The sequence below is a fragment of the Solea senegalensis genome, linkage group LG6 (assembly GCF_019176455.1).
Source record: "Solea senegalensis isolate Sse05_10M linkage group LG6, IFAPA_SoseM_1, whole genome shotgun sequence".
Lineage (NCBI taxonomy): Eukaryota > Metazoa > Chordata > Actinopteri > Pleuronectiformes > Soleidae > Solea > Solea senegalensis.
In genome coordinates, this window is record NC_058026.1 from 20,218,718 (window position 1) to 20,246,084 (window position 27,367).

The window sequence follows — 27,367 nt, forward strand, 5'->3', positions numbered from 1 at the left end:
GAGAGAGAGATAGATTTGATGACAGAGTCTGCAACTTGGATGAAAGTAGCTGCAAAGTAAGAAGACAAACTGAGGGATATGATGAGATAAAAAACATTACAAGGAGAAGCAAAGAAGTAAACTCCCTGCCTCGGAGAAGCCTGTAAACAGGTAGGTGTTACATTCTGTTGCTGCTGCAGTGCAAACACCACAGTCTCTTTTAATCTGGGTGGCTGATGACTTTTAAGTGTAAGATGATTTCAGACTGTTTTTTACTGTTGTCAGAAACTCGCACAATGTTGTGTTGGTGTATGTGTGCTGGTATGTAATGAGTACTTCTTCTTCTCCCTTTGCTGTTCAGACATGAATAATCGCTCCATCGCCTGGTGGCTGAAACAGATCGGCCTTCCCCAGTACACAAAGACGCTAGAAAGGGAATATTATGGCCTTGAGGTATGAGACTGCAAAATTCATCTTGTGTTAATGTGTAATTGTCCGTATCTCTTTCATTTATCCTGCACTTCAATTTGCAAAATCCTCAGTTTGTCTTTATTCATTGCTGTCCTTGTTTCCCTAAAGGGTTTGCTGAATGTAACTGATGGAGAGCTGAAGGATGCAGGGATCGAGGTTGCAACACATCGAGAAACCATCATCAGTCAGCTTTTGAGACACAGACAGAGACTAGACCCACAATCTGGTAAAATACACATGCACACACACGCACACTACGGCCAACACACAATATATTGTCACATCAATAAAGTGAAATCCTACATTTGGTTGCCAGGGTGAGTATCAACCAGACAAAGCCAACAGCCACACCATCAAAGCTTTGGGCTTATTTTTGGTTTGTCTAAATGCAATTAAAATAAAATTCTCAAATATACGTTGTTGAAAAGGCCCTAAAATTTAAACAATTTGTTGAATGCAAAGTTCTTTCTGTGACCCAACCTGAGGCCCAGACACTCTCACTGACTCTGAAAACAGCATCATAGAGGCTTTAATCAGTTATTTTGTTTTATTTATTTTTTATTCTATGGACCTCCTGGGAATCCACAAAGATGAACTGAAAATGGCTTCCAGCCGGGACAGAAGGCCAAACAGATTTCAGCCACATTAAGTCTCACCGAATAAAAGCTACACCTGCTAATCAGTCTTGTATAAGTACCTAAAAAGGATACTTGAGTAAAAGGACAAGTATCTTACCAGAAAACGCTACACTCTGTTGTTGAAATGTCTGCAGAGAAACCACCATTATGTGAGTTTCACAACACCATCCATGACTGAGCACAGCACATGAATCTGACCACGAGTAGCGTAATTGTAGTGTGCCAAACTGTTTTCTAAACTTTAGCTGCACACATCACTAATTAGAAACAAGTTATTATTTAAAATTAAAAAAGTGTTACTGAAACTGTTTTACAAATAGTATTGCATATATATAATGTAATACATAACAGTTTAACATTTTTTCTCTTTAAACATCAGTGGCTTCATTGTTTTGTGTAATAATTTGCATGTATTTGCATAAATCTCAATTTAGAGTGTTCCAATTTTGTGTTTAGAAATCTGCATGTATTTACAGAATCAGAAGAGCTTTAGCTTTATTGCCAAGTACGATTTGCACATACAAGGAATTTGTTCTGGTGTCATTGGCGCATAACAAGCATACAAAATTTTCAAAAGTGAACAGTAAACGTATATATACACAGTATATAAATGTTTTTAAAGATGAAAAAGAGCACTACAGAAAGAGTATATCCTGTCACATCCTGTCACATCCTGTCTGCCTTTATACACAGAGTTTGCATGTTCGCCCCGTGTGTGGGTTTTCTCCAGGTTCTCTGGCTTCCTCCCACAGTCCAAAAACATGCAATATGGGGATTAGGTAAATTGGTCACTCTAGATTGAGAGTGAGAGTAAATGGTTGAATGGTTGTTTGTCTCTATATGTGATGAACTGGCAAACTGTCCAGCCAATCTCAGCTGTATCCCGCCTATCGCCCTATGACAGCTGAGAATGGGCCACATCAGGCCCAGGGAAGGGCTATTGCTTTTGTGCTTTAGAAATGTAACCACATTTCACCCACATAATAAGAAAAAAGGGTAAATTAAATCAACACATTGTGTTTCTATCACCATAGTATATAGTATATGAAGTATAATGAGTTACAATAAGCGATCCATCCATTGTCAACTGCATATAGGGAAAAACAACCAATGATTCACACACTCATACCTATGAACAATTTATAATGTCAAATTAACCACTGCATGTTTTTGGAGGAAACCGGAGAACCCAGAGAAAACCCATGGACACAGGGAGAACATGCAAACTCAACACAGAAAGGCCCAAAAAATAAGTGATAATAAGTAGAAAACGATAAGTTACTGACCTGGTGTTTCTTTTTAGAACCTGTATTACTATTTAAGCCAGTACAGTAAACGAGACACACAGGCTATTGACAGAGAAATTTGGCCTTTCATGTTTAATTTGACACTTTTATCAGGTCAAACCATTACTCATACAACTACAATTATTTATTTGGGGTGGTTGGGTTTGTGACTGGTTCTGCTATACTATGATAGCTAATCCATCTCCGTTTTAATTAAGGTATATATACTGTATATATATATATATATATATATATATTATATATATAAACTAAATTATATCCTGTCTTGTTTTTTTAACATTCACATTTATATGACAGCTATTTCATCATCTTCAAATCTCTACAAGAAAGTGTACACAAACTGTCTATCTTAAACTATTTCTCTATAATTGTCCCCTCAGCTGAGCATGTCCCAGAGCGCAGGGTAAGCCGAAAGTACTCCCTGGGATCTTCCATGGACCTGGTGAGACCACAAAGTTCATCACACTAAACAGAATACGTCTCCTCAGAACAAACTATGTAAGAGCAGCACTATTAAGGTCTCTGCCATGTCCTGCAGGTGAAGCCTCGGAAGGATCTTTTCCGTCAGAATGTTCTACCCCGCCTCCAGCGCGCCGACAAGAAACACCGTCTATCTGCCTCATGCTCACAGCTCCGCCCCCTCAATGAGGACAAAACTCCCATCAGTGACAGAGACTGCAGTCAGGACAGCAAACGCAGGTAAGCCGAGTGGCTGTGTGTGTCCATAAGAGAGTGTGATAATGGTTAAGTGTATATAGATATGTGTGTGTGTGTGTGTGAGAGAGAGAGAGAGCGAGGATATTTCTCCAGGTAGTCTACTCATGTTTGGCTAATAATTAACCAGTGCCTCATAAAACCTGTCGGGGTGAGTGAGCTGAAGTAGGTAGGTACACAGTTAGTCCACAGAAAGACTTAAAAGGTCAAATGAAAGAAAAGTCTTTATGAAAATGAAGAATCTTGATTTCACTTTGTATCTTCATTAATGAAAACCTCAGATTTCTGGTGGCTACTAATATAAATGATGACTAACTAATATAAAAATACAACACACCTCTGGACTATACTGGTCACCTTTCTCTCTAGTGAGACGTCAATGACTGAGTGAGTGACAAAGACCATTGATGGAAAGTTGTTAAACTTGAAATCCAGATAAAATTTGATGCAGCCTCGTATTTAGGCCGTGGAATACTGACAAAATTTGGTTGATATTAATGGCATATAGTTGCAATATCTCAGATAATTAAAGATGATATTTGCTTCGGAGTAAAAGTTGAAGAAACTTGTTAATTGTGGCTTTAAAACACTTGTTATTCATAGATAGATCCGTGTATCAAGCTAACCAATTAAATATTTTTCATCTGTGGCAAACATCCAAACATATGCATGTGCTGTTTCAAAATGTGTTTGCACAATGCATAAATATTATACAGAAATACATTTCACTTTAATTATGATGCCCTTGGTGAAAATTCGTATTGTGTTATTGTTTTATTGCCCTACACTAGCACATGTAGTTCACTTAAAAAGACAGAAAAACTGTTCCCAGTTTGTGCCTGGTACTAGTATTATCTAATGCAGCTAGTTTCGGTTTTGGCCAGTGGGTTAGTTTTGTTTTGGTCCAAACCCCTAAAAACACCCAAAACACCCAAAAAGAAGACTTTCCCACCCGAGTACAAAAGGAGTGACTGGAATTCTCTTTGAAGTGTTGAACGCTTTGCAGCAAATTTACATATGAACACCTCAACAGCAACCTTTGTTATAGTGGCTCTGAACAATTTACAGACTTTACTGTGAACCTTTTTCTCAGAAACTAGTTTTTAATTTCTGATGAAGAAACAGTCAAAACATCTAAAAAGCAGGAGCACAAAATAAATACATTCAACTCCATTATTGTGCAGTAGCTGTGGGGGGTTTTCAATGCGAATATTTCAAAATCTCAGTGCAGTAAACAAAAGATACATGCAGAATTTGTAGGAGAGTGTTGGGAGTTGTCAGACTTATTGTCCTCAACATTTTTGTAAAGCCCAAACTGAAGTCTTTAATTATGTTGTCTTATCCAATATTAGTGTATATAGTGATAAACAATAACGTGGTTTTAACTGGCCAGTTAAAAAAATTATTAAAATGTTTTTTTCAATTTTAGAGATTTCAAATTAAGTGAGAAAGGCACTTGAATACTTTTACAGGGATGTATCCTGTTTAATGCAACATCAGTGTGGCCTATCAAGTTCGGGCACATCTTTGCTGACTCTTGGTGAATGCTAAAAACTTCTGAGGTTGTAACCTGGTGTCTTTGTTTTCAATGAAGTTTGTCACTCTCTGCTCCGATTGGCTCAGACATGTTCAAAACCAGGTCAAACAACCAATAGGCACACCAGTCTGCCTAACACATTGATGCTAACAATCCCAGGTTTTGCATATTTCATGTAAATGGAAGAAAACATTTAAAAAAAATTTCTTATTGATTATTTTAAGCTTAATCTGGCTTGACAGCTGGTGGGAGTTGCTCCAAAAAAGAGGGAGGTTTTTGTGGACACTGAAGTCAGGAAAAAGTCCTGACTTCACCAAGGAAGTAACAAAAAGTAACACAATTTTGGCAGTGTCAAAAGTAAAGGAAAGATTTTAATTATTGTCTGGTTATGACCTAGGGAGGGAATTAGTAGACTGTGGTGGTGATGGGGACACAAAACCTTGCAAGATGGTGGGAACCATATTGTTGTCTATATCTCAGCTAAAAATGTCTGCATTGCCTTGAAAAACCCTCAAAAACCTTTGACAGTACCGTATTTACCTTACCTAGTAGTTTGGGAAATGGAGACGTCTTCATGCAGGTTTGTGGTCTATGATGCCACTTTTCCACTATACAGTTCCAGCACGGCTCAGCTCAGTTTGGTATTGTTTTTCTTTGCTCTATATAAAAAACAAATTCATTAAAATTGACAAAACAAGACATTTGAGAACATCATTTCCAGGTTTGGGAAACAACAATCAACATTTTCAAATATTTTCTGACATTCTATGGGCCAAACAAACTGATTAATAAGATAAAAAATCATTAGATGGAACCCTATTCAGTTTTGATGATTTCTTTGATATATGGAGCAAATAAATCAATTCAGACTATTAATTTAATAATATTAATAACCGATTAATCACTGCAGCCCTTCAGTCAGGTGTATTGATAAAATAAAAAATAGTTGTAGCCCAGTTTATGAATGACATGTCAAAGTTTGACGTGATCAAATCAACTATACATTTACCGTCACGTACCAGCCATATAATCCTGACGGAAGCCAGGTGATCTGTCAACTCGGTTTATGTCGGTATCCGTGGAATGTCAGGCAGATAGCGGCGTTTCAGCACCGGAGCCTGGGGCGAGGAGGAGGAGAAGGAGGAGGAGAGCACCCGGGCAGACTTGTTGGAACTCGTCTAAAACTGCGTGTAAAGGGAGGAGGGCGAACTGAGAGGGATAGGGGAGCTGGAGAATAAAGTAGATACGGTGTGCAGGACTGTCCTAGCTGTTGTTGTTGTTAGACGATCTTTAATCTGGACAACACAGCGTAACAACATGTCCGACACGAGTGGGCTGTGGCGGTGAGACAGGCTGTCAGGTAAGAGCTACGGGTTGAACCGCGGCCAAAGGAACATTTTTTAACATCAAACAACCTCGTTAATTAACGCGAGATGTTGTGTTTGGAGTTTCTTAACGGTTGCGTTATTTAACGCCCGGCCATCCAACGCGAGAAGTTGTTTCGGTACTTTTAACGATTGTTTTTGTTTATTTATTATTTATTTATTTCGCTTGGATCTTTTTGTGCCTGTTCACTTCTTGCTAACCACTTACCTGTTGCACAATTTTAGCCGTTGTGACGTTATAGACGTGACATTAGCCGTTAGCTTCAAACCGTGACTTAATCAGATTACACAGAGGAATACCATCTGTCTGTCAAGGCTGAATGAAAGTTGAACATACAGTTATGTGTGGTTACAGGTTTTCCTGCACATTGCACAGGTGTTTGCTGGTGTTCAGCCTGAGCCAACGCCCCTTAAACAGGATGTTACTCTTTATTACGTCATTAAACATTGTCAACTGAGATTTATCTGCGGGACACTGCTGTTTTTGGTCAAAGTGTTTATTTACAGCCGTGCTAAAAGCAATAGAGCTTCACTCAACACATCATAAATAACTGTCGCTACAACTGTATTGTCCTCCTGCAGGCTGCAGATTGTCAATGGTCTTAATATTTTACAGGGCTGCAACTAAACAAGTCAAATAGTACTAATCTATTTCTATGGAAGATGATTAGGGCCACATGATTTTTTTTTGGAAGCAATATTTAAAAAATAAAAAAGACAGAATTATGACTTTAATCTCAAAAGTTAGGCTGTATTCAGATTTTTTTTTTCTATTTGGCCCTAATCCTCTTCTGTATATTCATCAATAGATTGTTTTGGAGTTCCTTAGATGTGAATATTTTCTGGTTTCTTTGCTCCTCACAGTAAACTCAATATATTTGATTTGTGGGCATGTTGAGCCATTTGAGACATTTTTAGCTGGTTAGCCTATTCTTATTCGTAAATGGGGACAACAAAATAATATAAATGTATGTCTATATCCTATTCAATACAATTTTAATAATAAAACACATTTTTAAACCACAGGGTGTAGGGTGGACCAACGTGCAGTACATACAATACAAATCAACAATAAGAGGGCTAGAATATAAAAAAAAAATGTAATATACAGTATAACACCATACAAACAGCATCACAAACTGCAGCCTCCAAAATGACAGCGCAGTTGAATCAGGACCTCTGTAAAGCAAATAAACATAATAACCTTCCATGACCTTCATGTTTCAGTGAGGTTAGAACTAGTGGAGACACTTGCCAGTAACTCCTCTCTAAAGCAATTTCAGCCAAACGTGATTATTAAATCCTTAATGAGAGGACAACTCATTAAATTGTTGTCCTACTGAATCAGGTTTCAGTGCCGGCCCAAACTTTTATGGGGCCTTAAGGTGAATTTAATGTAGGGGGGCCCTGTGCTCGACTCTTATTCATACAAATCAGTATACAATATAAATTGTATAAATTATATGTATTAATTAGTGTTATTTACACCAAACCAGTATCTCTTGGGTTTCTTTTATATTAGAGGAATGTAAAATCACAAGATTGGCCTGGTATTAATTTGCACTTTCATATTCAAAGTGAACCACTTAGTGTGGTAAACCAGTTTAATGACTTTGGTTTTTAAACAGATGGTGTGGTTTGCAAACAAATAAAGCCAAATAACCTAAGCTCAACACTATTTAAATAATAATAATGACTTGGATTTATAGATAAAAATATTTAGAATGTTTAAAATGTTTAAATGTTTTTTTCCTCCACACACTATTGGGGCCCCCCCCTGTGATCAGGGGGACTGACAACTCATCTAAAGTGTATATTTATGTTATTTTAGTGAAGGTTATTGGTTATAGTCAGGGTCAAAGCAGGCAAAATGCGCAGCTGTCAGCACACAGCAGGAGTTATTGAGTTATCTAGCTCTGCCCTGTTGTGAGTTCTCTAAGCAGTTCATCTGTTAGCCTTGTGTTTACCGAGGCAGGAAAGTGGACGCTTTGTGAGGAAGGAAGAGGGGAAAAAAGAGGCTGGCTATTAAAAGTCGCTCAGTTTGTCTGGTGTTAATGACACACCCAGACCTTGGCAGTGATCTTCCATCCTTGTACTGTTCACACACAGAGGAAAAAAACATGGCACAATCATCTGCAGCCCCCTGGGGTTTGATGAAGTTGCTCAACATTACCTCTTTTGTCTTTTTTTTTTCAGCAAAAGGAGGAGTGTCACTGCATACCTCAGCCAGCTGAAGGTAGGAGGTTAAACAAACGGCCTCTCCAACTCTCACCTACTCTTTGTAGTTTCTTTTTTTCTTTATATTTTCCATCATACAAGTACAACAAAACATGTGAGCTTGGACACATGCAATGTAAGTATGACCTCTGCTTGACTGCTCACTGTGTGCATTGTAGGTCTTTGGAGGTCGGAGAGAGATGGACTTGCTGAAGAAGGAGCTGGAGGAGGAGCTAAAGCTCAGTACTGAGGACCCACGGAGTCATGCATGGTACCATGGACCGCTGACCCGTGAGGTGCTCAATGGATCTTACTATTCTCACTGTATTTATACTTAAAGGTAGAGCGTGTGAGACTGAAGATTGTAACAAACCCCTACTACGGTGGCCTTCATGTACCAGAATTAATGTCCTTTTTTCTCCTGCATAGTGGGCTTATGCTTCACAGCACGGAACTCTGAATTAGGCCCTTATCTAAAACTAATATAAAATATTTTCTCAAAAGCCACAAAAACTAAACAATTTTTAATTTAAAGTGATTACACACTTGTTTGTAGGTGGTATATTGAATTCCTACCATTGTACCTCAATGTTACACACTGGACCTTTAAGAAAATAAAAGTTATTACAATGTGATGACAACACACATGTCATCATTCATATCAACCTGTTGACTTGTATCCAGGCTGCAGAATCTCTGTTGGAAAGGGATGGGGATTTTCTGGTGCGAGACTCAACATCTTGCCCCGGTGACTATGTTTTGAGCTGCTTTTGGAAAAATGGGCCGATGCACTTTAAGATCATACGAGTGGTCCTGCGTCCCAAAAAGGTGCGTCTATATAGGGCTATCAATCTTTGATGAATCTGTCAATTATATTCTTGATGAATTGATTCATTGTTTGGTCCATGGTGATCAGTGTTTCCTAAACCTCAAAACGATGATGTTCTTTTTATGTGTATAGGTTGTCTTCTTTTATTTTAGGCATTTTGTTCCAACAGATTACATTTCACAATGACAATAAAGATATATTCTCTAATATTAAACTGATTAATGATTATCAAAACTATTTGACAATTAATATTGTAAATGATATAGATAGAATATCTGGGATTTTGGGGTCCTGTGATATTGTCATTTAAAGTAAGTTGACAATTATTTTTAAATGTAGTAACTTTTTGGTCATATTAAACATGTACTTTTTTATCTACAGGTACGTGTACTACCTTGCATCAGATAAAACATAAACATTTAAAATAATGCTGCGCAGTACAGCACTGCCACAGCCACTGAAGTATGTCAAGTTGTTTGACTTTTGAATTCTGTGACTCACCCAACAGCAACCTTGCCAGCCTCTTGGGGGTTTAGATTTTTGGTTGGTTCTAGAGAATGTTTGTTTTTGTTTTTCAACTAAAACTGTTTGATATTCAGTGTATATGTATGTGCCTCTTTCTGTGTGACAGGGCTACTCTCGGGAGCTGTTCCAGTTTGAGGAGGATCGCTTTGACAATGTTCCTGCTCTGATCCGGTTCTATGTGGGGGGGCGTCGGCCTATCTCTGCGGCCTCGGGTGCTGTGATCTTTCACCCAATCACACGGACACTTCCTCTGCGTGTCATCATGGAGCAAAATGCAGCATCAACAAAAAGTAGTAGCAGCAGTGGAACAGGGGGAGGAAAGCACACCGACCCCAACAAAAGACGAAGTTTCAGCTCGACTCATGCTGACACGCTGCAGTTCATCAATCCACTGCTAAGGTGTAGTGCACACGCACGCACGCACACGCACGCACACACAGTAAGCCAAACAAAAAAAGCTACATTAAACAATCTCACAAACTTATTTATATATGTTGCAGAAGTGGAAGTCAACCTGCAAACTTGGAGAATGTGGGACGGAGGCCTTCACTTCAGTCTGCACAGTCTGACAGCAACCTACGAACAGGTACAGAAGAGATTAAAGAAAATAGAATAACAACAATATATTTCCCTAATTAAAAAAAAAGTGCTATTATCTTATTATTTATTGAAATCATCTTCACATCCTAATACCTGACACTAAATTACTTTTATAGGAACAAATAAACAAAACCAGTCTATAGCCTTCAATACTTATAATACTTATCAATACTTATCGTTATAAACATGACCTGTAATTGCATTTATTTGCTGATAATGTTGTAGTAGTAGTTTCCTTGCAGATAATTCAGACATAATGAAGTCAGTGAAGCTGCTCTCTGTCTTCAGCTCGGCTTCAGGCAGAGCGTGCTCATGCGTTTTGTGGGTTTGACGAGAGAGTGGACAGGAGAGGGTTGGGATGTATCGGATGCATCACTTACAGTGTAGCCTGCAAAATTTTCCAGACCTGTCTGTCACTGTTTTTTCACGTATATTTAATGATGAAGAGGATGTCACAAGAGTGCATAGCCACAGGGTATTCCACAGTGTCAGTGCACCATCCTATCTTGCAAAGTTAACAACTGCTTTTAAATAATCCAGAATTCAGATCATTACTACTGCCAAAAAAACATGGGGCATGCTATAAGTCCCCATGACATCAAAATCAACATTTTAGTACTAAAATCACACATTTGTTGCTTTTAATGTCACCTTCATGCCCATATACATCCATATAATATTAAGAGTTGTTCGATTTTACAGGTGGCCATCTCCTCAAACCTGATTTGAGTTTTTACATGACTCATCTTGTATACTGTGTTTGTACTAACATGCCACTACTAATATAGAAATACTTAGTTTACTAGTATTAGTAGTTGCATCCGATGAAGCGCTATATGATGCTTTTGATAGCCCACTCCCAACCTGATGTTCCATCCTGATGCATCAACTCCGCTTCAGGGATGAGCCTGAATGGCCTTAATTTCCTCCTCATCACCCTCCTCCTCTTACTCAGAAAACTCACACTCAGCTTCCTCTTCACTTAGCACCAAAAAATAGTGGTTCTTCCTTGCGAACCGTGACATTGTCAGTGGTTTGGATTTTAGTCAGTGGTAACGTCCTCCTTCTTTGGTTCCTCTTAAACTGCTGTCAACGCGGGCTATGTATATATATATATATATACATACATACACACACACAGTATATAAACAGTGTAACAACACTGTGGGGTCTGTTTTTCATCGTCTCTTTTTCATACAGGTGTTCCACAAACCACTCAATCAGTGGACAAGGACACTGGCCCCGCCCCTATCTCACCAGTGTTTCGCACAGGCAGTGAACCTCTGCTGAGCCCACGACACACACGCCCCTCTCATCCAGGTGACACGCATACGTACATACAACACTATTGCATTTGAAAAACCACTTGACCCTTAACTCATGTCTCTGCGTCTGCAGGTGGTGGTGTAACTTTACGGGGTTCAGATGGACAACTGCACCCCCGAGCTCCTCCTAAACCTCTGAGGGTCTCTACTGTGTTCTCAAACGCTACGCCTCCTCCACCTTCAGACTCAGATGAAGACCCCTCCGCTTTCTACGATGAGCTAGTTGTCCAGGTAAAGCATCTTAACTAACCCTTTTCCTATATCATCTCACCTTTAATGTGGGGAAGGAATATCCGAAAATCCTCCTTGGAGAGTTTATATCCAGTCCCTGCTGTATCCAGGTGCCACAGTCCCGACGGAAGGGTCACGTGGACAGGTTACGTGCGGAGGAGAAGTGGCAGAGTCGAGCCCGTCTTACAGAAACTTCCTTTGGTTTCCTGGAGGCCCAGAAAAACGGGGCGTCGTCACAGCTGCCGTTTGACGGAGAGCTGCAGAGGAAGGCAGCAGAGGAAGAGGAAGACTGGCATTTTGAACGGCCACATGTTTGTATTCATGATATTTTCTGTGTTTTTAGTTCCAGTTTCATATTTACACTTGTTCCAAGTAACTGTAGTCGTATAGTCCAGTTATAAATCAACTGCAGTTGAGATAAAGCTATTGGCAATATCGCCACAAAGGATATAATGATAAAAAAATGTGAAATCAGGAGTATAAAGTTTAATGTTTTTAAATATCTGAACACAAGGAAGAGCAATTATATTTGTTATAAATATAGTGTGAATATTATATTAACATATATGTTATATGTTGCCATTGCCTTATTGTCAGTTTATTTTTTATGTTGACTCAGTGGTTTCTGTCTATTTGGTATTCTCAGACTGCTGTGTTATATTTATTTTGATAAAATATAATATTTGTCAGTCGCAGCTGTTCAGTCATTGTAACTAGAAACATACTGTAGTTGAGTCTCATACCCAGGTCGTTTAGTGCTAACGGTTGACTCTTTCAGTCTCATCAGATGAGCACGGAAAGATGCACATACTTTCATGTATGACATTTAACTAGGGGCTTTTTTTGTCTGTTGTCTGACTTTCTTTCAGACCATTTTCCTTGTTTTAGGTTGCTTTGAAGTGTTGGCAGTTGTTGCCAATTCTGTAAAAGTGGCTTTTCCACTGAAGAGACGTGTTCACCTCAGAACAAAACTAAAGCAAAAACCAGTAGTATGCATTTTGGGTCAGGTTTGGTCTATTTTCCTTCAGGCTTAGTCAGGTTCGGACAGAAAATTGCTGCCTGAGCCACACTCCTAATGTTCATGTGACCATGTGGGAGTGTGTGTGTTGTGTGTGTGTGTGTGTGTGTGTGTGTGTGCGTGTGTGTGTGTGTATTGTAAGGGTTGAAATTGTGTATTTGGAAATGCTTTTGCTGGGGGACGGGCTAGGACAAGGATATTGAAACTGTATGTTTTGTCACATTTCTAGCCTGGATGTTTTATCTCTTCTTTAATGTAAAGCACATGGGGATCCTCTTTGATGAAATGTGCTTTATAAATTAGTCTTGCCTTTCCTAATGATGTAATATCCCTACACTAAAACAGATGGAGTCAGGATCGTGTTTCCAGTTGGATCAGTTTGAGTCACTGCTTTTACCAGAGAACAACCGACCCCTGGAGCCCAGCATCCTGCTCACACTCAAAGAGCTCTTCAACCGTTCTGACGCCAACACCACCGCTCTGCACATACTCAGCGTCGACTGCCAGGTAATCCACAGCTGTTTACTTAAGTATAAGTATATTTGAGAGTCACTAATATGCACTTTATCTTTATAGGATCTCTCTTAACCAACACACTTTAAGAGCCTAAAGCCTTTTTTTGTTGTTGTTGTTGTTTTTATTCTGCCTGTGTTTCTTTAATGACGTAACATTTTTGTCGCACTGATCATAATCATCCAACAATTCAACCAACAAGCTGTAAATTCTGACGTGTAATTGTGGGTTGATGAGCTGAGACCATGTTATTATGGGTGAGACTTTTTAATGCGCTGTCGACTGGACGCTGAGAACTTTTCTATATTTATTTATTTCAGCCTATTAGTTTTGTTCGAAAACCACCACAAAGCTCAGATTATAACTGAATTCTCAGGAATGAATAAGCAGGATCGTGTGACAGAAATCATTCTCCCAAAAATTCACGAACAACGGACACAATCAACCACGGATCCCCTACATATTTATTAATTCACTTAACCTTACACCACAAGATGTTTTTTTTGCCTTTTTTGGAATTTAGTCACAGGCCGGATTGGAAGCTTTTAGGGGCCGGATTTGGCCCGCAGGCCATCAGTTGATGATCCATGATTTATGCCTTCAAACTGCTGAATGACTGGGCTTTTTGAGCTGTTTGCATTCATCTCACTTTAGTGCAGGAATGTTACTGGGTGTCACAAGATCATCTTAACACACAGAGAGAAACCTGTTTACAGTGGTTTGAATGTTAATAGTAATTATTACAGTTGTAAAGACAATTTTAAGTTGGAAGATTTTCTCCTAAATGCTTACGCTTACGTTTGTGAGTATCTGTGAGAGATTTTTTCTTTTATTTCTTTTTGTTATTAAGACAAAAACCTTGGTTTGTTGTTTTCAGTTAATGTCATTAAAGTCCTAAAAACTGAGAGTAGCATTAAACTCTTTTAATAAACTTACTGGAAATGAATTCATCAGTGCTGTGCCGCTGCAGGTAGCACGCATCGTTGGGGTGACGGAGGAGCAGAAGAGGATTATGGGAGTTGAGTCGGGGCTGGAACTTGTCACTCTGCCACATGGACACCAACTACGACAAGATCTGTTGGAAAGGTAAATGGCACACTTAAATGTTTTTGTACATTAAAACATACAGTAGATACATAGATGTTTTATGTAAAAGGATTTCAAAGAAACACATGTCCTTACTTTTCTGTCGGCACAATGTATGAAACCATGCAGAAAAGTTTGCACTGCAGGTTTAATCTCTAATCTCTAGAATACTAATGTTACAACAAAACAACAGACGTTATTGTAATTTTATTTTAGTACTAAAAGCCTCCAAAATTCAATTTTCTTTTATCAGTGTTCCACGTAATGTGAATGTAAAATATAAACCATTGTTTACAGTGTAACTATTTCCTTGGTGGTTTGTAGAATAGAGCAAGTGATATAAATATATATGTAGTGCTTCACATTTATTAATTTATAACAATGTATTAGACCACCTGTCATATAAATGAGAAAACATAAATATTTTAGAAAACTTTTGTTTATTTGGCAAGTAACAAACTGAATTCACCTTTTTATACACAAATTTGAGCGGACTCACTGGGCTTCTTCTCTGAGGAGTCAGAAATGAATCAATCATAATATTCAACCTCAAAAACTAATCTTTCTATTCAGGAATGCAATAATTAATTTAGAAATAATAATGTACTATTTTTCCAGTTTTTTTTGTAAAACTGTCAATTTGAAAATTCAGGGATAATAATTATATTTTAGCAGTATTTATTTTTTTTTGTTGAAGAGCTTCTACATACGAGTGTATTAACCATTACGGAAACATAACAAAAATAGTTCGATAATAACCAGTGCTGTTAATTTAGGGAGTTGTGGTCTTAATTGTTTTAAGCACTGTATATATAGTAATGACAGCACATTACTACAAATTACAACTAAAAAGGGTTTGACATGTTTACAGCTTACCTGTTAAAGTAAAGCCCAGGCTTTGTTAATTCACAAACTACATTATCTTAGGTTTCCAGCTCAGAATTGATGATCAGGATGAAGGATCATTTCACAGCAGGGAGTCTGCTGAAGGCTCACGTTATCAATCTGTCACTTTTTTTGTAGGCATCATCTCATCGCACTGGGAGTTGCAGTGGACATCCTGGGCTGCACAGGAACTGTGAGCCAACGAGCAACAGTTTTACATAAATTAATCTTATTGGCTCAGGCCCTGAAAGAACACGCCCACAACCTTTACTCCTTCTCAGCCGTCATGAAGGCTCTGGAGATGCCTCAGGTAGGTTGATAGGATGATAGGATATAACATACTGTATATCAATTGCTTGTTGGTTATACATTATTAACATCAATGCATTACAATTTGTGTAAGATAAAAATATTCATATTCACACAGATCGAGTCACGGAATAAGATCACGCACAAGGTTTTGGAAGGTTTTCGCCTTCCCTGCATAATCCACAAGGGTCTTTTATCTGGTTAAATAAAATAAAAAAATTAAAAATCCCAGAATATCAGTAATATAAAAGCTTTTTTGAAGACACATACACACTTTCAGTTCATCAGTTAGCTCCTTAGTTTGACTCCCAAAACTGATATTCAGCTATGTTTTACATTGGTGAATATCTCTCACTTTATCTCTCACTTTTCATGTTTCATAAATACACAATCCTCTTAAATTAAAAGTTTCTACCTTTAACTTGGAAAATACCCGAATACAATAGGGAAGGCTTTTATTCTAATCTCAGAAAGGTTTTTCCTATGTTTTGACATACACAAAATCTAAAACCTTAAAGTGCAGGACCCGATAAATAATTAATCTGCAGCTTTAGTGTAACTCTTTTTATTATTCTTTAATAATATATTTTCTGGAGTTTAAGTATTGGGCCATTTACAGACCCCCTGTTTTACAAAGAATACCAAAATGATGTGTGGTTGCAACTATCATTTCATGATCTATTCATCTGTTTTGTCCACAAAACCAAACCATTCACTTTTAGTGATTTCGTTGTTACCTGGGGCAAAGAAACTATAAAATATTTACATTTAAGAAGCTGAAAAAATAAAGAACTTTTAATTTAATTATCAACATCGATCAAACCGACTGATTATGAAAATATCAAGAATCAAGAATTTGTTAAATCAATTATGTGTTGCAGCCCCAGCCAATAGATTTAACACATATTAATTTAATATATTTTATATGTGGATTCCAAATGTTTATGATCTTTAATCCCAAGATTTTTTATCCTTTTGATTTCAACTCCATTTAGATTGGGTTTAATCTAAACACCACACAGTTAGTTTTACATTCACGTAGTTATAACAAAGTGAAATTAAGTCAGCTCCCCTTCGGTAGTTCTTAACAAATCTTGCAGTTCATTCCCTGAAAAAAATTAATTGGTTTCACCTGCAAATGTAAGACCTACATTATTTGTAAATTTACAGAAAAACTAGGTTTTAATTTTCGTAACTCACATTGTGCAGATAGAGCGACTGGAGATGACGTGGCGAGCGCTGCGGAGGAACCACACAGAGAGCGCAGTTTTATATGAGAAGAAACTCAAACCCTTCATGAACTCACTGAATGAGGGAGACGGTAGGTCAGAGAGACGATCACAGTCCATGTCCACAGTGTGCACACAGTGCACTGAGTGTTGTGTGTCTTTCTGCAGATTCTGTAGTTGAGGGTCCCATAGCCATGCCACACCTGGTTCCTCTGCTGATGCTGATGGAGGGCGACGACCCGGTCGAGGACAGCGACAGAGGCTGTCAGCTTCTCTACGACCTTCTCCAGTCGGCCCGCAGTGCTGCGCTACACGCTCAAGACTATCAGACGCAGGCTCACGCTGTGCTCACAGGTAAACACATGCATGTGCACAGACAACGGGTCACAGGCAGATGGAGTGTTTCAAATCATACCCTAATTCAGGGTTTCTCATCCTGGGGACTCAAGTGTCCTGCATGCTTTACATGTTTCCCTGCTCCAACACACCTGATTCAAATAGTCAGCTCATCAGCAAACACTGAAGCAGAAGCCTGATAACGACCCATTTATTTGAATCAGGTGTGTTGGAGCAGGAAACTTCTAAACTTCTAACCCTAATCCACATGCAGGGCACTGGGTCCCCAGCACCAGGATTGAGAAACCCTGCCCTAATTTGCAGTGTAAGACAATTCTGGCCACCAGCGTTCCCCCTACGCGACCCTCATATGGTCTCATACACTGCTAGATATTAGCACAAAAGTTTGGTTATGGAATCTTAGCTGTAGCAGATTTTATTTGCCAGGACATAAATAATCTGTAACTTCTGTAATGTAGTGGAATTCTGATTGAACCACTGCAACTGTGATGTCATGGTGTCATCACTGTAGTTGCACTGGTCATTTATGGTTATTTGTTGAAATCCTAAAATTTCAACAAATAAAATAAACTGTGACCAGGTTTAAAGTCAGCCAGGTCATAGTCATCTTAAGTAGTTAGCTGTAGGCAACTGGACTATTTTGAGTTAAACTGAAGACGTTTTTCCTCTCATCCAAGAGGCTTCTTCAGTTCTGAAGAACCTCACAGTCTTCAACTTAACTCAACCAAGACCAGTTGCTTACAGCTAACCACTGACGAAAACATGACCAGTCATTTATCTGGACCACATGACGGGATCGGCTGGCAGATCTGTCCATCGCCTCCCAACCTGTCGACCTTGCACACGCTGCATCAGATAACATCTCCCAGTGTTTTTTGAGGGTTGAGCTTTGATAAAAAAGATAACCAACAGGATGGGGTGTGGTGTATCTATTGCATTTTCTCTCAAAGTGAAGCCTGTATAAATCGGTTTTGTAAATGTTGCCTGTTGTAAGATCTGATCACATGTCTGTCACTGTGCTCCATCAGGAGGCTGGGAGCCGATCCCCGAGCTGCTCGAGGCTTTCCGCACAGAGTTCGCCCTGCGGCTGCTCTGGGGTCAGTCAGGTGCCACGGCCAGCAGAACAGAGCGCTATGAGAAGTTTGACAAAATTCTATGTGTTCTCTCTGATAAACTGGAGCCCGTGGAGATCACACCACAACAAACTGACCCTTTAACCTGAGCTGCAGGCTGTGGCCTGTTTTCTGAGTAAAGGGTGAAAACATTAAGCAAAGATGAAACAGATCTGTTTTCAAGTGGAGTCTGAAGTGAAAAAACAAAGACAGATCTCAACTTTGGATATCACACAGTCGTCACACAGGGAAAATTATTTTGTCCCTCATTCAGACGTGTGAAAAAGTATGTTAAGTATGTACAGACCTTTACTGTGAAAAGGACTGAGCTTGATTCATTTCCTTTTTGCTGGAAATCTGAAATTGTTTACCCCCAAATAGTTACAACTGTTTACTTTTACAAATGAGCATTTTTGATTCTGAAATACCGGAGGCGCCAAAGGAGCAGCGTGTGGACATGAGTAAGTTCTGTTTGTACACAGGCTGCTGCTGTTGTCTGTACCAAACCACACTGGAAATAGTATTTTTTTTCTCTTTTGTTTCCAATGCAATAAATGAATGTTAACTTTTTGTTGGCAGTTTTTGCACAATGTAATACGTTTCATAAATGAACAAAACACACACACACCAGCAATTAGGATTTTTCTTTCCCCCCAATTTATGACTGAAGTGATACATGTAAATACATATGCTTTCTTTTTAAAAGTGGATTGTACAATATTACCTCCACGTGCAGGACAGAATGGTGCAGAAAGAGATGGGTAAACCTCGTCTTTAGCCTCAACTCAAAACTCGCATTGCTAAATGTTACCTCTCCTGTATGTTTGACTTTGAGTTGTTTTCCTCTTATATTCATATATATCAGACACTGAAATCTGACTTTTCAGTGAAGTAGGAGACATATTGTGTCCAGCAGTTAAACTTTTATTAATCAATTTGAGTTTTCACAATAAGGCTTAATGAGCCCATGTACTAGTGTATTTAACTTTTCATGTGGAGAAACCACAAATGATCATCTAGTATTTTAATATGTTGTCAAAAGCATTTTAAATTTCTCACGTTTTACCATTCATGACTTATAGCAGTGAGAAGCTTAGTTTATTTCCTTTTAAATTTGGATTTGGATCTTTTTAAGTGTAGTTAATTTGAATTTTAAATCAGAACAAAGTCAAAGTGGGTGTTTTTTTTTTTATTACTGGCCGTCATTGCAGAGGATTTATAAAGTGGCAGAGTAAGATCGGCAGGATAAAAATGTAAAAACAGGTAGTTGAGCTTAATAAAACCAAATCATGGCAAAGTAAAAATAGTCAATGCACCACTAGAGACTGCTCTGACACAAGAGTGCGACAACTTCTGCCTACTGTCTACCTCTGAGTTACACAATGTCAGTGCTTTATGATGAAGCAATGAAGCAATCACAGGAATTCTAAAATTCTGCATTTGAATTTGGACCATTTCAACCACTGTGCTTTTAAATTTAAGGGAAAAAAAGATTTGCAAACGTGCAAATATTTTTGCTGTAGTGGTGAAACTTAAGTAAAATTTGCCCCCCTTAAAAAAAAAACAAAGAAAACCCAAAAACATTGCATGCCCACATGTACTGTATGTCAAAATCTGCTGTGTTCATACTGGCTGCTGAGAGATTCCTTCCTAACATACTTTATAAGTTAGAGATAATATGGGAAACCACTTAAAATTCACATTGTCAAAATAACGTCCAAAGAATATTTGAAGTTACCATCGGGTTTCAGGTGCTGAGTCACAGTGGAGTGATATTAAGAAAGAACACATTCTGATAAATGTGACTCGGACAGCTGACGCATCATATTAGCTTCAGCTTTTGCACTGAGGAAGGATTATTGTGAGATTAATAAGGGAGCGCATTAGTAAAGGATCTCTCCAGACTCAGTGTAAACAGCAAACATGTACTGTTTTTAAGGGAAGTGTGAGGTACTTATGCACAGTCAATGAGTTACATACGGTAAACAGCGTTTAGCACGCTCGGAGACAGGAGCACCAGGATTATGCATTGATTTAATGTGAACAGGGACAGGAGAGAAAATGTGCTGTTACCTTGTTAAAAAGAAATAAATGACATTCTAACTGCACAACATTTTGTGTATTTGCAGCAGTTTACCATGACAGCTGTTCCTTTCCTTCCTGTCACTACATTTTTGCTGAGGCTGTATTACAGCACATCAGCTGTCCAGGTAATACGTATGACAGAGAAATGGCAAACAGGTGAAGATATTCAAAATATAGATCACATTTAAAAAATATTACTATATATATTATTTATATTGGGGTTTTTTTCCCAGTTGAGCACACTTTTACAGACCTACAACACATTTTCATGTAATTCTCCCGTCTCCCTCTGTCTACTCTACGTAACACACTGACTATGCATAAGTACCTCACGCACTCAAACTATCCCTTTATTATTCATATAGGCACCTTGCTATTGTTTTAACACATACAAAAAATGTAAACCTATCCATTACTGTGACAGTCCACTGAGAGATATATGTATTTAGTGCACTCTCTATAGAGTAGTGGTTTTCATCCAGTTATAACTCATTAAACATCACATCATACTGATAAAAAAAAAAAAATCACATTATCGTGTCAGGAGAGAGGTTTTAGCAGAAAACTGGAGTTGCAAAAAGGGAAAGATCAGCAGGTTATTAGAAACGGCAGCGGGAAAGTGAAGTGGGTGGATACATTGATGAAAGAAAAGTGTAGTGCAAGGCTACTGAGATGCAGAGCATGTTACACGAGTCCCTATGACTAAAGGTTCAGGTATACATTCAAAAGTTTGGTTTCAAAGAAGCTGAAATCCATCGAGACATGACAGGTGTGAGAGTCTGTGTTCAGAGACGGCCTCTCCTGCCACAGCACAACAGAGTCGGGGAGTGTGTGATCTGCCATTTATGCCTCGATAACAAGCATTTCAATCGAGCTATGCATGTCACAGGCTGAGAATAAAGAGGTGGAGCAGGGCTCCAATTATACTATGGACTTTGTATTCACCTTTTGCCATCACAAGCTTTAAGTGTATGTGTGTGTGTGTGTGTGTGTGTATTACAGATTGACTTTGACATAAGATGAAGGTATATATCCCTCCTCTCCACTCGCTCTAAGGACTCTCATCCAGCCGTCTCCTTTATCCTCCTCCATTACACTCAGCATCTCTCCTTCTGTGACAGAGATGGTGCCCTCGCTGTTGCCTGCATACAAACACACACATACACATATGAACACACACACACACACACACACATATATATTTACAAAAAAACGAAACAAAAAAAAGATCTATTTATTAAAAGTGAAATTTGAATTTTAAAATATACCATCAAAGGTGTATAGAGCCGTGCACTGGCCAATAGGATTCTCTATGTCGTCAAACTCATCGTCAAACTCTGTGTAGATGTTATGGCCCTGGTTGGCTGCTACGACACTGGAGATACATATATATATAGGCAGAAACATTTATTGCATCACACAAATATAATACCTGGTTACGCTGATAACAAGCTGATAAACCACAGTATCTGTGATAGAGGTCTAGTGTCACAGTGTTTCATAAAAAGGCAGTAAAAGCGCATCTTTTTAGATGTTTTGTAAACACTGGCTTCATTTTACAGTGTCCCAGTGATACGTGGGACACTAAGGCTCTGGTGGGGAATAGGAATACAGTGGGTAGACTCATGTAACATGCACTTGTTGACTTAAAAAGAAATGTTGTGCTCGAGAGGCCACTCATATCTAATCAGATCATTCTCTAGTCCACATACGGACGTGATAATGGGGGAGGAAAAAAAGCACTGTGTCACTACACCCGGAAAAATAAGTATCATTTTCAGTAATTTTAGTATTTTGGTAAATTCATGGCAGTCTAACAGCAGTAGAGGTCTGACAGCAGTAAATATGCTACTTACAGATCGCAGCTTTTAACTTGACAGACAACCCAACAAGACAGTGGTGTTCTCATTTAACTCACGGCAAGAAAATGAATGGGAGCATTTTGCAAAATGTCAAACTATCCCTTTAAATCCAGGCCTTACCCATGTTGAGTATTATTGTTGATGGTGTTGGAAGATTCCTCTCCTCCCACTGCTTCTGACAGCCATGACTGTAATGACAACGAGTCAGTTGACACATCGATTTTCTCGTCCGCATGTATATTTGCACTCGGCAAGTTGTCCAGTTGCCCGTCTTAGTCGGACTATGGCCTTAGCGCAATTACACTTTGCATGTAAATGTAGCTGAGTGTAGCTGGTAACATAACTGCAGCTTAAAGTGTAATCTGTCATCTATGTGCACGTGTGTGTGTGTGTGTGTGTGTTAACCTCATATTTGGCTAGCTCCCCCCTCAGGCGCCCTATGTTCTGGGCAGTCTCTGTGATCTGAGGCTCCAGACTGGATGGGTCTCCCATCGGTGGATTCTGCTCATACACACCCTTCATCTTCTCCAGTGCATCACTGAGGTCAAAGCAGGGAAGAAAAGTATTATAACTCTGGACATGAAAGCACTGATTGAGGAAGCTTCTCTCTCCAGTGCAGCACTGCTGATAAGGTGGGGAGGGGTCCACGGAATTGCTAAAGGGACCTGTCCAACTACAGCATGTGCTTTAGGAAGAATTTATAATTTACTCTATTGATCAATATTTCCATAACAACCTATTGAATGTAAATAAGGTGATCTGAGAGAAGGGAGAAAAACACTTATGCACCTCCTCTGGGCTCTGCGAACAGCTTTTGCAAATCCTGTCCTGATAGGGAGACTCTGAGCAATTACAGTTAATTCCTATTTCAACTAATCTGCATACAGGTCACCAAGAGATTAGCAAGCTTGGTTCAGCCGAGATTGAGAAGAATGTGAGTGGCAAAATGTCTGATGAGCTTGGGTTAAAGTGTTAAAAATGTGTGGTTTTTTTTTCCACAGATAGTTGTGATAATTGTTGGTTATGTTGTCACCTTTGATCCTGCAACTTCTGCAGCTCCTTGGTGATTTCATCAATCTTCGCTTGCAGCCTCTTCTTCCTCTGCTCTGGAGGAAGGTGAGAGAAATCTTCTGCAGCCGGCGGCTACACAAACACACACAGAACACATGCAGACAATTAAGTGACCTGAACATCCTGTCCTGAAAACAACTCTCACCACCAGATGTCACTCCTCAGTCTCTCCTTCTTGCTGCTTATACAACATCTACAGTCTGATTCAAAGGTTACAAAGATCACATTAAGAAAACAATATGAAGCCACACAACTATTCCGTAAAAAGGGACTTTGATCAAAGATGGTGAGAAATGTGAACCATAAACATCAGAAAATATTGCATTATTTGAACATCTCAATTAGAAAGAGACAATTTAAGACCCAGTTCTCGTGTGATGCCATAACAATGTCCATTTAGGAAAGTTTGATTCAAATTTTAAATTGTTAAATAAAGGGAAAAAGGTGCTTTAAATTGATTATTAGTTTTTTTCACCTTGACCTTCCAAAACTGGATTATTTGCATGAATTATTTAAGTTTTAAAACACATTATTTCTAAATGACGTGGTATGGCATCACAGAGTAAGATTTTTTGGTTTGAAGATAAATTTAATATAATGATAATTATTGAGTTAAATCCCCTGAATTTGATTTAAAAAATTAAAGAGTAACTGCACCCAGATAATTCAATATTGCTTGCACGGCCACCATGCAAGCAAGGTATATTTTAAAGAAAACAATGGATTTCTTCACCATGTGAATTCTTTTCACTTTGACACATGAATTTAACTTTTTGTCTCGACAGACACGTGACATTGGTTTCTCAATTTTAGGCATCTGACATTAAATCTAGATCACAATGGTTCTCAAACTGCGGTACGCAGGCTTCCGCCGGTGTTACTTGGAGGACCAAACCAGAGTGTATAGAAAATAAATCGAACATCTTCATCTAATTTCACTATAGTGTCTGAAATATATGTGGCGATTGGCAATAATGGTGGTACTTGGTATTAAAGGTTTAGGAACCACTGATGTTTGTCTGTGACCAAATGCCCCCCACACCAAGATCTATTAAATCATTTATTGATCAGAAACAAATTATTTTATGACAATGGTGTTGCATGAAGGAACATTTGCATATTTCCACCCACAGAGGTCAGTGCAGCACAGTCTAGTGTGGAGTTACTCTTTACACATTATTACTCGTTAAAAAAGGAATCCAGCACCAGGACACTGTTACATAAGCACCTTTGATGTTCACCCTCTACATGTAACAATAATGAGTGTTACCATGTGCTTTTCAGCATGAGATATCTGGACAGAGAGAAATGGAGACAGGGTGAGATACAGTGGGTGTTTCAACAAACACGGGTGAGACACTTCACAAAAACAGGATGTTAACTTTGTTTTACGAGAGCATGGGCAACAGAGCAAGACTGTCAAAATAAAGAAAACATTTGCACAAAAATGTATCGGTGAGCTGGACGTAAACACAACAGCGAGTCAGCAAGGGTGGGGCGGTCACTCACCAAGCAAGTTCTGCGTAATATTTTTAACGTGGAAATCCGAGGTTTGACAGAGCGATTGAACTCCCTCAGAGAGAGAGAGAGGGGGGAGTGCTGCAGCTTGGAGAGGGGGAGGGAGAGAGAGGGGCTGCAGAGTGGGAAAGGGGACGGGGGAGAGAAAGATGGAGGGGTGAACTAAAGTGGGGAGAAGAAAAAAAGACAAGGTGGAGGAACAGAAAGCAGAGGAAGAAAGAAATGACACTGGAGGAGAAGAGAAGAAGATTTTTTTTTATAAAACAGCAGATAAAGCTTTGAAGAGATAAAGCAGTGTATTGGGGCAAGTCTGTGCAGCAGACTGGAATTAGAATTGGCCCCTGAGGGCAACAGGGTGGTGGGGTAAGACATGAATGGAATGTGTGCCGTGTTTTATGTGTGTGTGTGTTTGTTTCAAAGCATTATTAAGAGGCTATCACTGTGTCAGTCCTGCAGAAAGATAAGAAACATCTGTGCTCTGCTCTTCATGTGGATCTGACTGTTGGTGATTTCACACTCAACTTTTTTAAGCAAGTTCTTCACTTCTTGCTTGAACATTTACCTGAGTGATTTGTCACGTCTTCAAACCAGAAAAAAAACAGGTTTATCCACAGTCAGCCGTAACACGACACCTCGTCTTCTAAGTGTTTTTACCCTATGTTGTGTTTTTGCATGTTTCCCTCTTTCCTTCAGTATCTCATATAAACTTTAGTGTGCATGTGAAATATCTGCAGACTTTCAACACAGGCTGTATATAAAAAGTGCATGTAGTCAGCCAGTATGCTGGCAAAGAAGTGACTGACCGATCACAGCAGACGCTGCTTTGCCACAGTTAAGTTGACCTTTGACTCTTTCCTTTTACTACACCGTTTACATTTGTGCTACACCTCGTCTTTAATGATTTCTTGGGTTAAGGCCAAAATTTAGTTCGTATGGTCACAGTGACCTTGGCCACTGACTCATCCTTGATGAAGTTCCCTGACGTCTCGAGAATACGGATGAACGACAAACAGCTTGTCTTCAAGACAGGCTGCACAGCACTTAGACATAAAAACATTCGGATTTAGGCTTTGTGTCGATTTAATTTAATTTAACTGCATTCAACTGTATTCTCTGTACCTTATTATTGTGTCAGATTGTTTATGTCTTTTACATCCTGTGCATTCATTTTCTCTTGTGGTTTCTAATTTTCTAATTAGTGTTTTCATTAATGTTTAATCAATGTTTTTAATACCTGTGAATGTAATAGTCCTTCCTGAATTATGCTTCTATTAACATTAATTTCTGTCTATTGTATACTCTTCTGCATACTTGAGTAATATTGTATAGTTTGTTATTTAAATTTTATATTCTGGGTTGTTTTTGTTTTGTTTTGTTCGGTGATTACTTGCACAAATGTTTGTCAATGTGCACTGTCCCTGTTTAACTAATGTAATAAAACAAATACATTAATGAATGAATTAAGGTTGTTTAATAGGGTTAAGGTAATTATTTTAAGGCAAACTTAATTAATTGGTTTATATGGTTATATGGCTGAGAAACAAAGGAAGATTTAGCCAGAGAATGTGTTAGCCCAGATAGATCGAACCACAGCTGGAGAACAGGATCCAAACAGGACAGTCGGGATATTCAGGTTGTCAAATGAAAGCAAAGCATTAACAGGGAGGGGAGAGGCCACGGGGATCTTGTCTATGACACGCTGCACTTCATAGTCAAACTTAAACGGAGGTGTGTTCACCTTGTGCTTCTTGCTGAAAGGCCAGAGCTTGGTGCGCACTTTGGGCGGGTGGAGGCTGGAGTCAGAGGTCGCTGGTTTGATTCCCTGGGTATAATCTTCAAAATCCACATCTCCAGGTCGCTCAAAACCGGACTTATGCTGCTCTATGAACAGGATTGAGTCCTGAGAGGACACAAACACAGAGAGGGACACTCACTCACATCACAGCAACAGATACAGTCAGAATTCAACTGTGTGATGTAACAATAAACTGATCTGTTTTTATAAGCAATAGGAGCATAAACGAGAATGTGGACACAAAAACATACTATAGGTCACAGTACACAATCCAGGTTATAAACATCTGTTATGAAGACAACATGGGTTATGCAACTTGCACCCATGTCCACAGTAGTTATAAGAACTGCAAAACAAAGTGTATAAATTACAGAAGTTAAGTGATCAATTGGTTTTGATTGCAAATAATTGCAGAAAAATTATATAACTTTGCAATTCACAACAGTTTTTAGGTCCATATTAAGTATGTTTTTTTTTCACTTCTAAACTGATTGATCAACAGTATTTTTTCCAAAGCCGCATTATGTTTCAGTTTAATTTATTTGCACATGTGAGAGTTGTTTCTTTTCTGACACTGAGGCTTTGCTGCTGCTCACAGGAGACACACTTTCACTTTCCATCTCCGCCTGCTGACACGCCTGCTCTCCATCTCCGACATGCGAGAACGATTCAAATCGGTTCAGTTGGTGGGACAGTTACGCATGTGCATGAACACACACACACACACACACACACGAGTAATGCAGGGCATAAGTGCAGCTCCTTATTT

The 27,367-nt window shown here is 38.9% G+C and overlaps 2 protein-coding genes across 5 annotated transcripts in view; one reads left to right on the top strand and one right to left on the bottom strand.

The window, feature by feature from the left end:
* On the top strand, positions 1-18,837 carry sh2d3a (SH2 domain containing 3A). 2 transcript variants are annotated; one of them, XM_044029090.1, is made up of 19 exons: positions 1-150; positions 341-432; positions 559-676; positions 2,776-2,837; positions 2,934-3,094; positions 8,228-8,267; positions 8,428-8,544; positions 8,933-9,076; positions 9,709-10,001; positions 10,103-10,188; positions 11,403-11,522; positions 11,601-11,758; positions 11,869-12,069; positions 13,122-13,283; positions 14,260-14,375; positions 15,399-15,570; positions 16,779-16,890; positions 16,967-17,152; positions 18,184-18,837. In XM_044029090.1, the coding sequence occupies exons 2-19, from the start codon at positions 343-345 to the stop codon at positions 18,375-18,377; spliced, it is 2,532 nt and encodes an 843-aa protein (XP_043885025.1). In that variant the 5' UTR covers positions 1-150; positions 341-342; the 3' UTR covers positions 18,378-18,837. The 2 variants fall into 2 exon arrangements, with proteins under 2 accessions (XP_043885025.1, XP_043885027.1); XM_044029092.1 differs by lacking the exons at positions 1-150; positions 341-432; positions 559-676; positions 2,776-2,837; positions 2,934-3,094 and adding an exon at positions 5,698-6,006.
* LOC122771496 (cdc42-interacting protein 4 homolog) overlaps positions 12,876-27,367 on the bottom strand; it is a 26,925-nt gene continuing 12,433 nt past the window's right edge. Inside the window, exons 9-16 of one of the 3 annotated variants that reach the window (XM_044029097.1) lie at positions 26,542-26,703; positions 24,556-24,579; positions 23,248-23,357; positions 22,620-22,752; positions 22,335-22,402; positions 21,621-21,727; positions 21,326-21,494; positions 12,876-12,892 (exon numbers count right to left, since the gene is read on the bottom strand). In XM_044029097.1, coding sequence (XP_043885032.1) covers positions 21,349-21,494; positions 21,621-21,727; positions 22,335-22,402; positions 22,620-22,752; positions 23,248-23,357; positions 24,556-24,579; positions 26,542-26,703 — 750 coding nt within the window. In that variant the 3' untranslated portion in view covers positions 12,876-12,892; positions 21,326-21,348. Of the gene's footprint in view, positions 12,893-18,901; positions 21,495-21,620; positions 21,728-22,334; positions 22,403-22,619; positions 22,753-23,247; positions 23,358-24,555; positions 24,580-26,541; positions 26,704-27,367 lie in introns of those variants that run through there. The other 2 variants (XM_044029096.1, XM_044029098.1) reach the window with 2 other exon arrangements.

Bases quoted from the DNA above. Each gene is read 5' to 3' on its own strand.
- sh2d3a (XM_044029090.1), top strand. From the start codon at position 343: ATGAATAATCGCTCCATCGCCTGGTGGCTGAAACAGATCGGCCTTCCC. The intron at 10,189-11,402 runs GTACAGAAGAGA...TTTTTCATACAG, and splicing joins TGACAGCAACCTACGAACAG to GTGTTCCACAAACCACTCAA. The intron at 16,891-16,966 runs GTAGGTCAGAGA...GTCTTTCTGCAG, and splicing joins CTCACTGAATGAGGGAGACG to ATTCTGTAGTTGAGGGTCCC.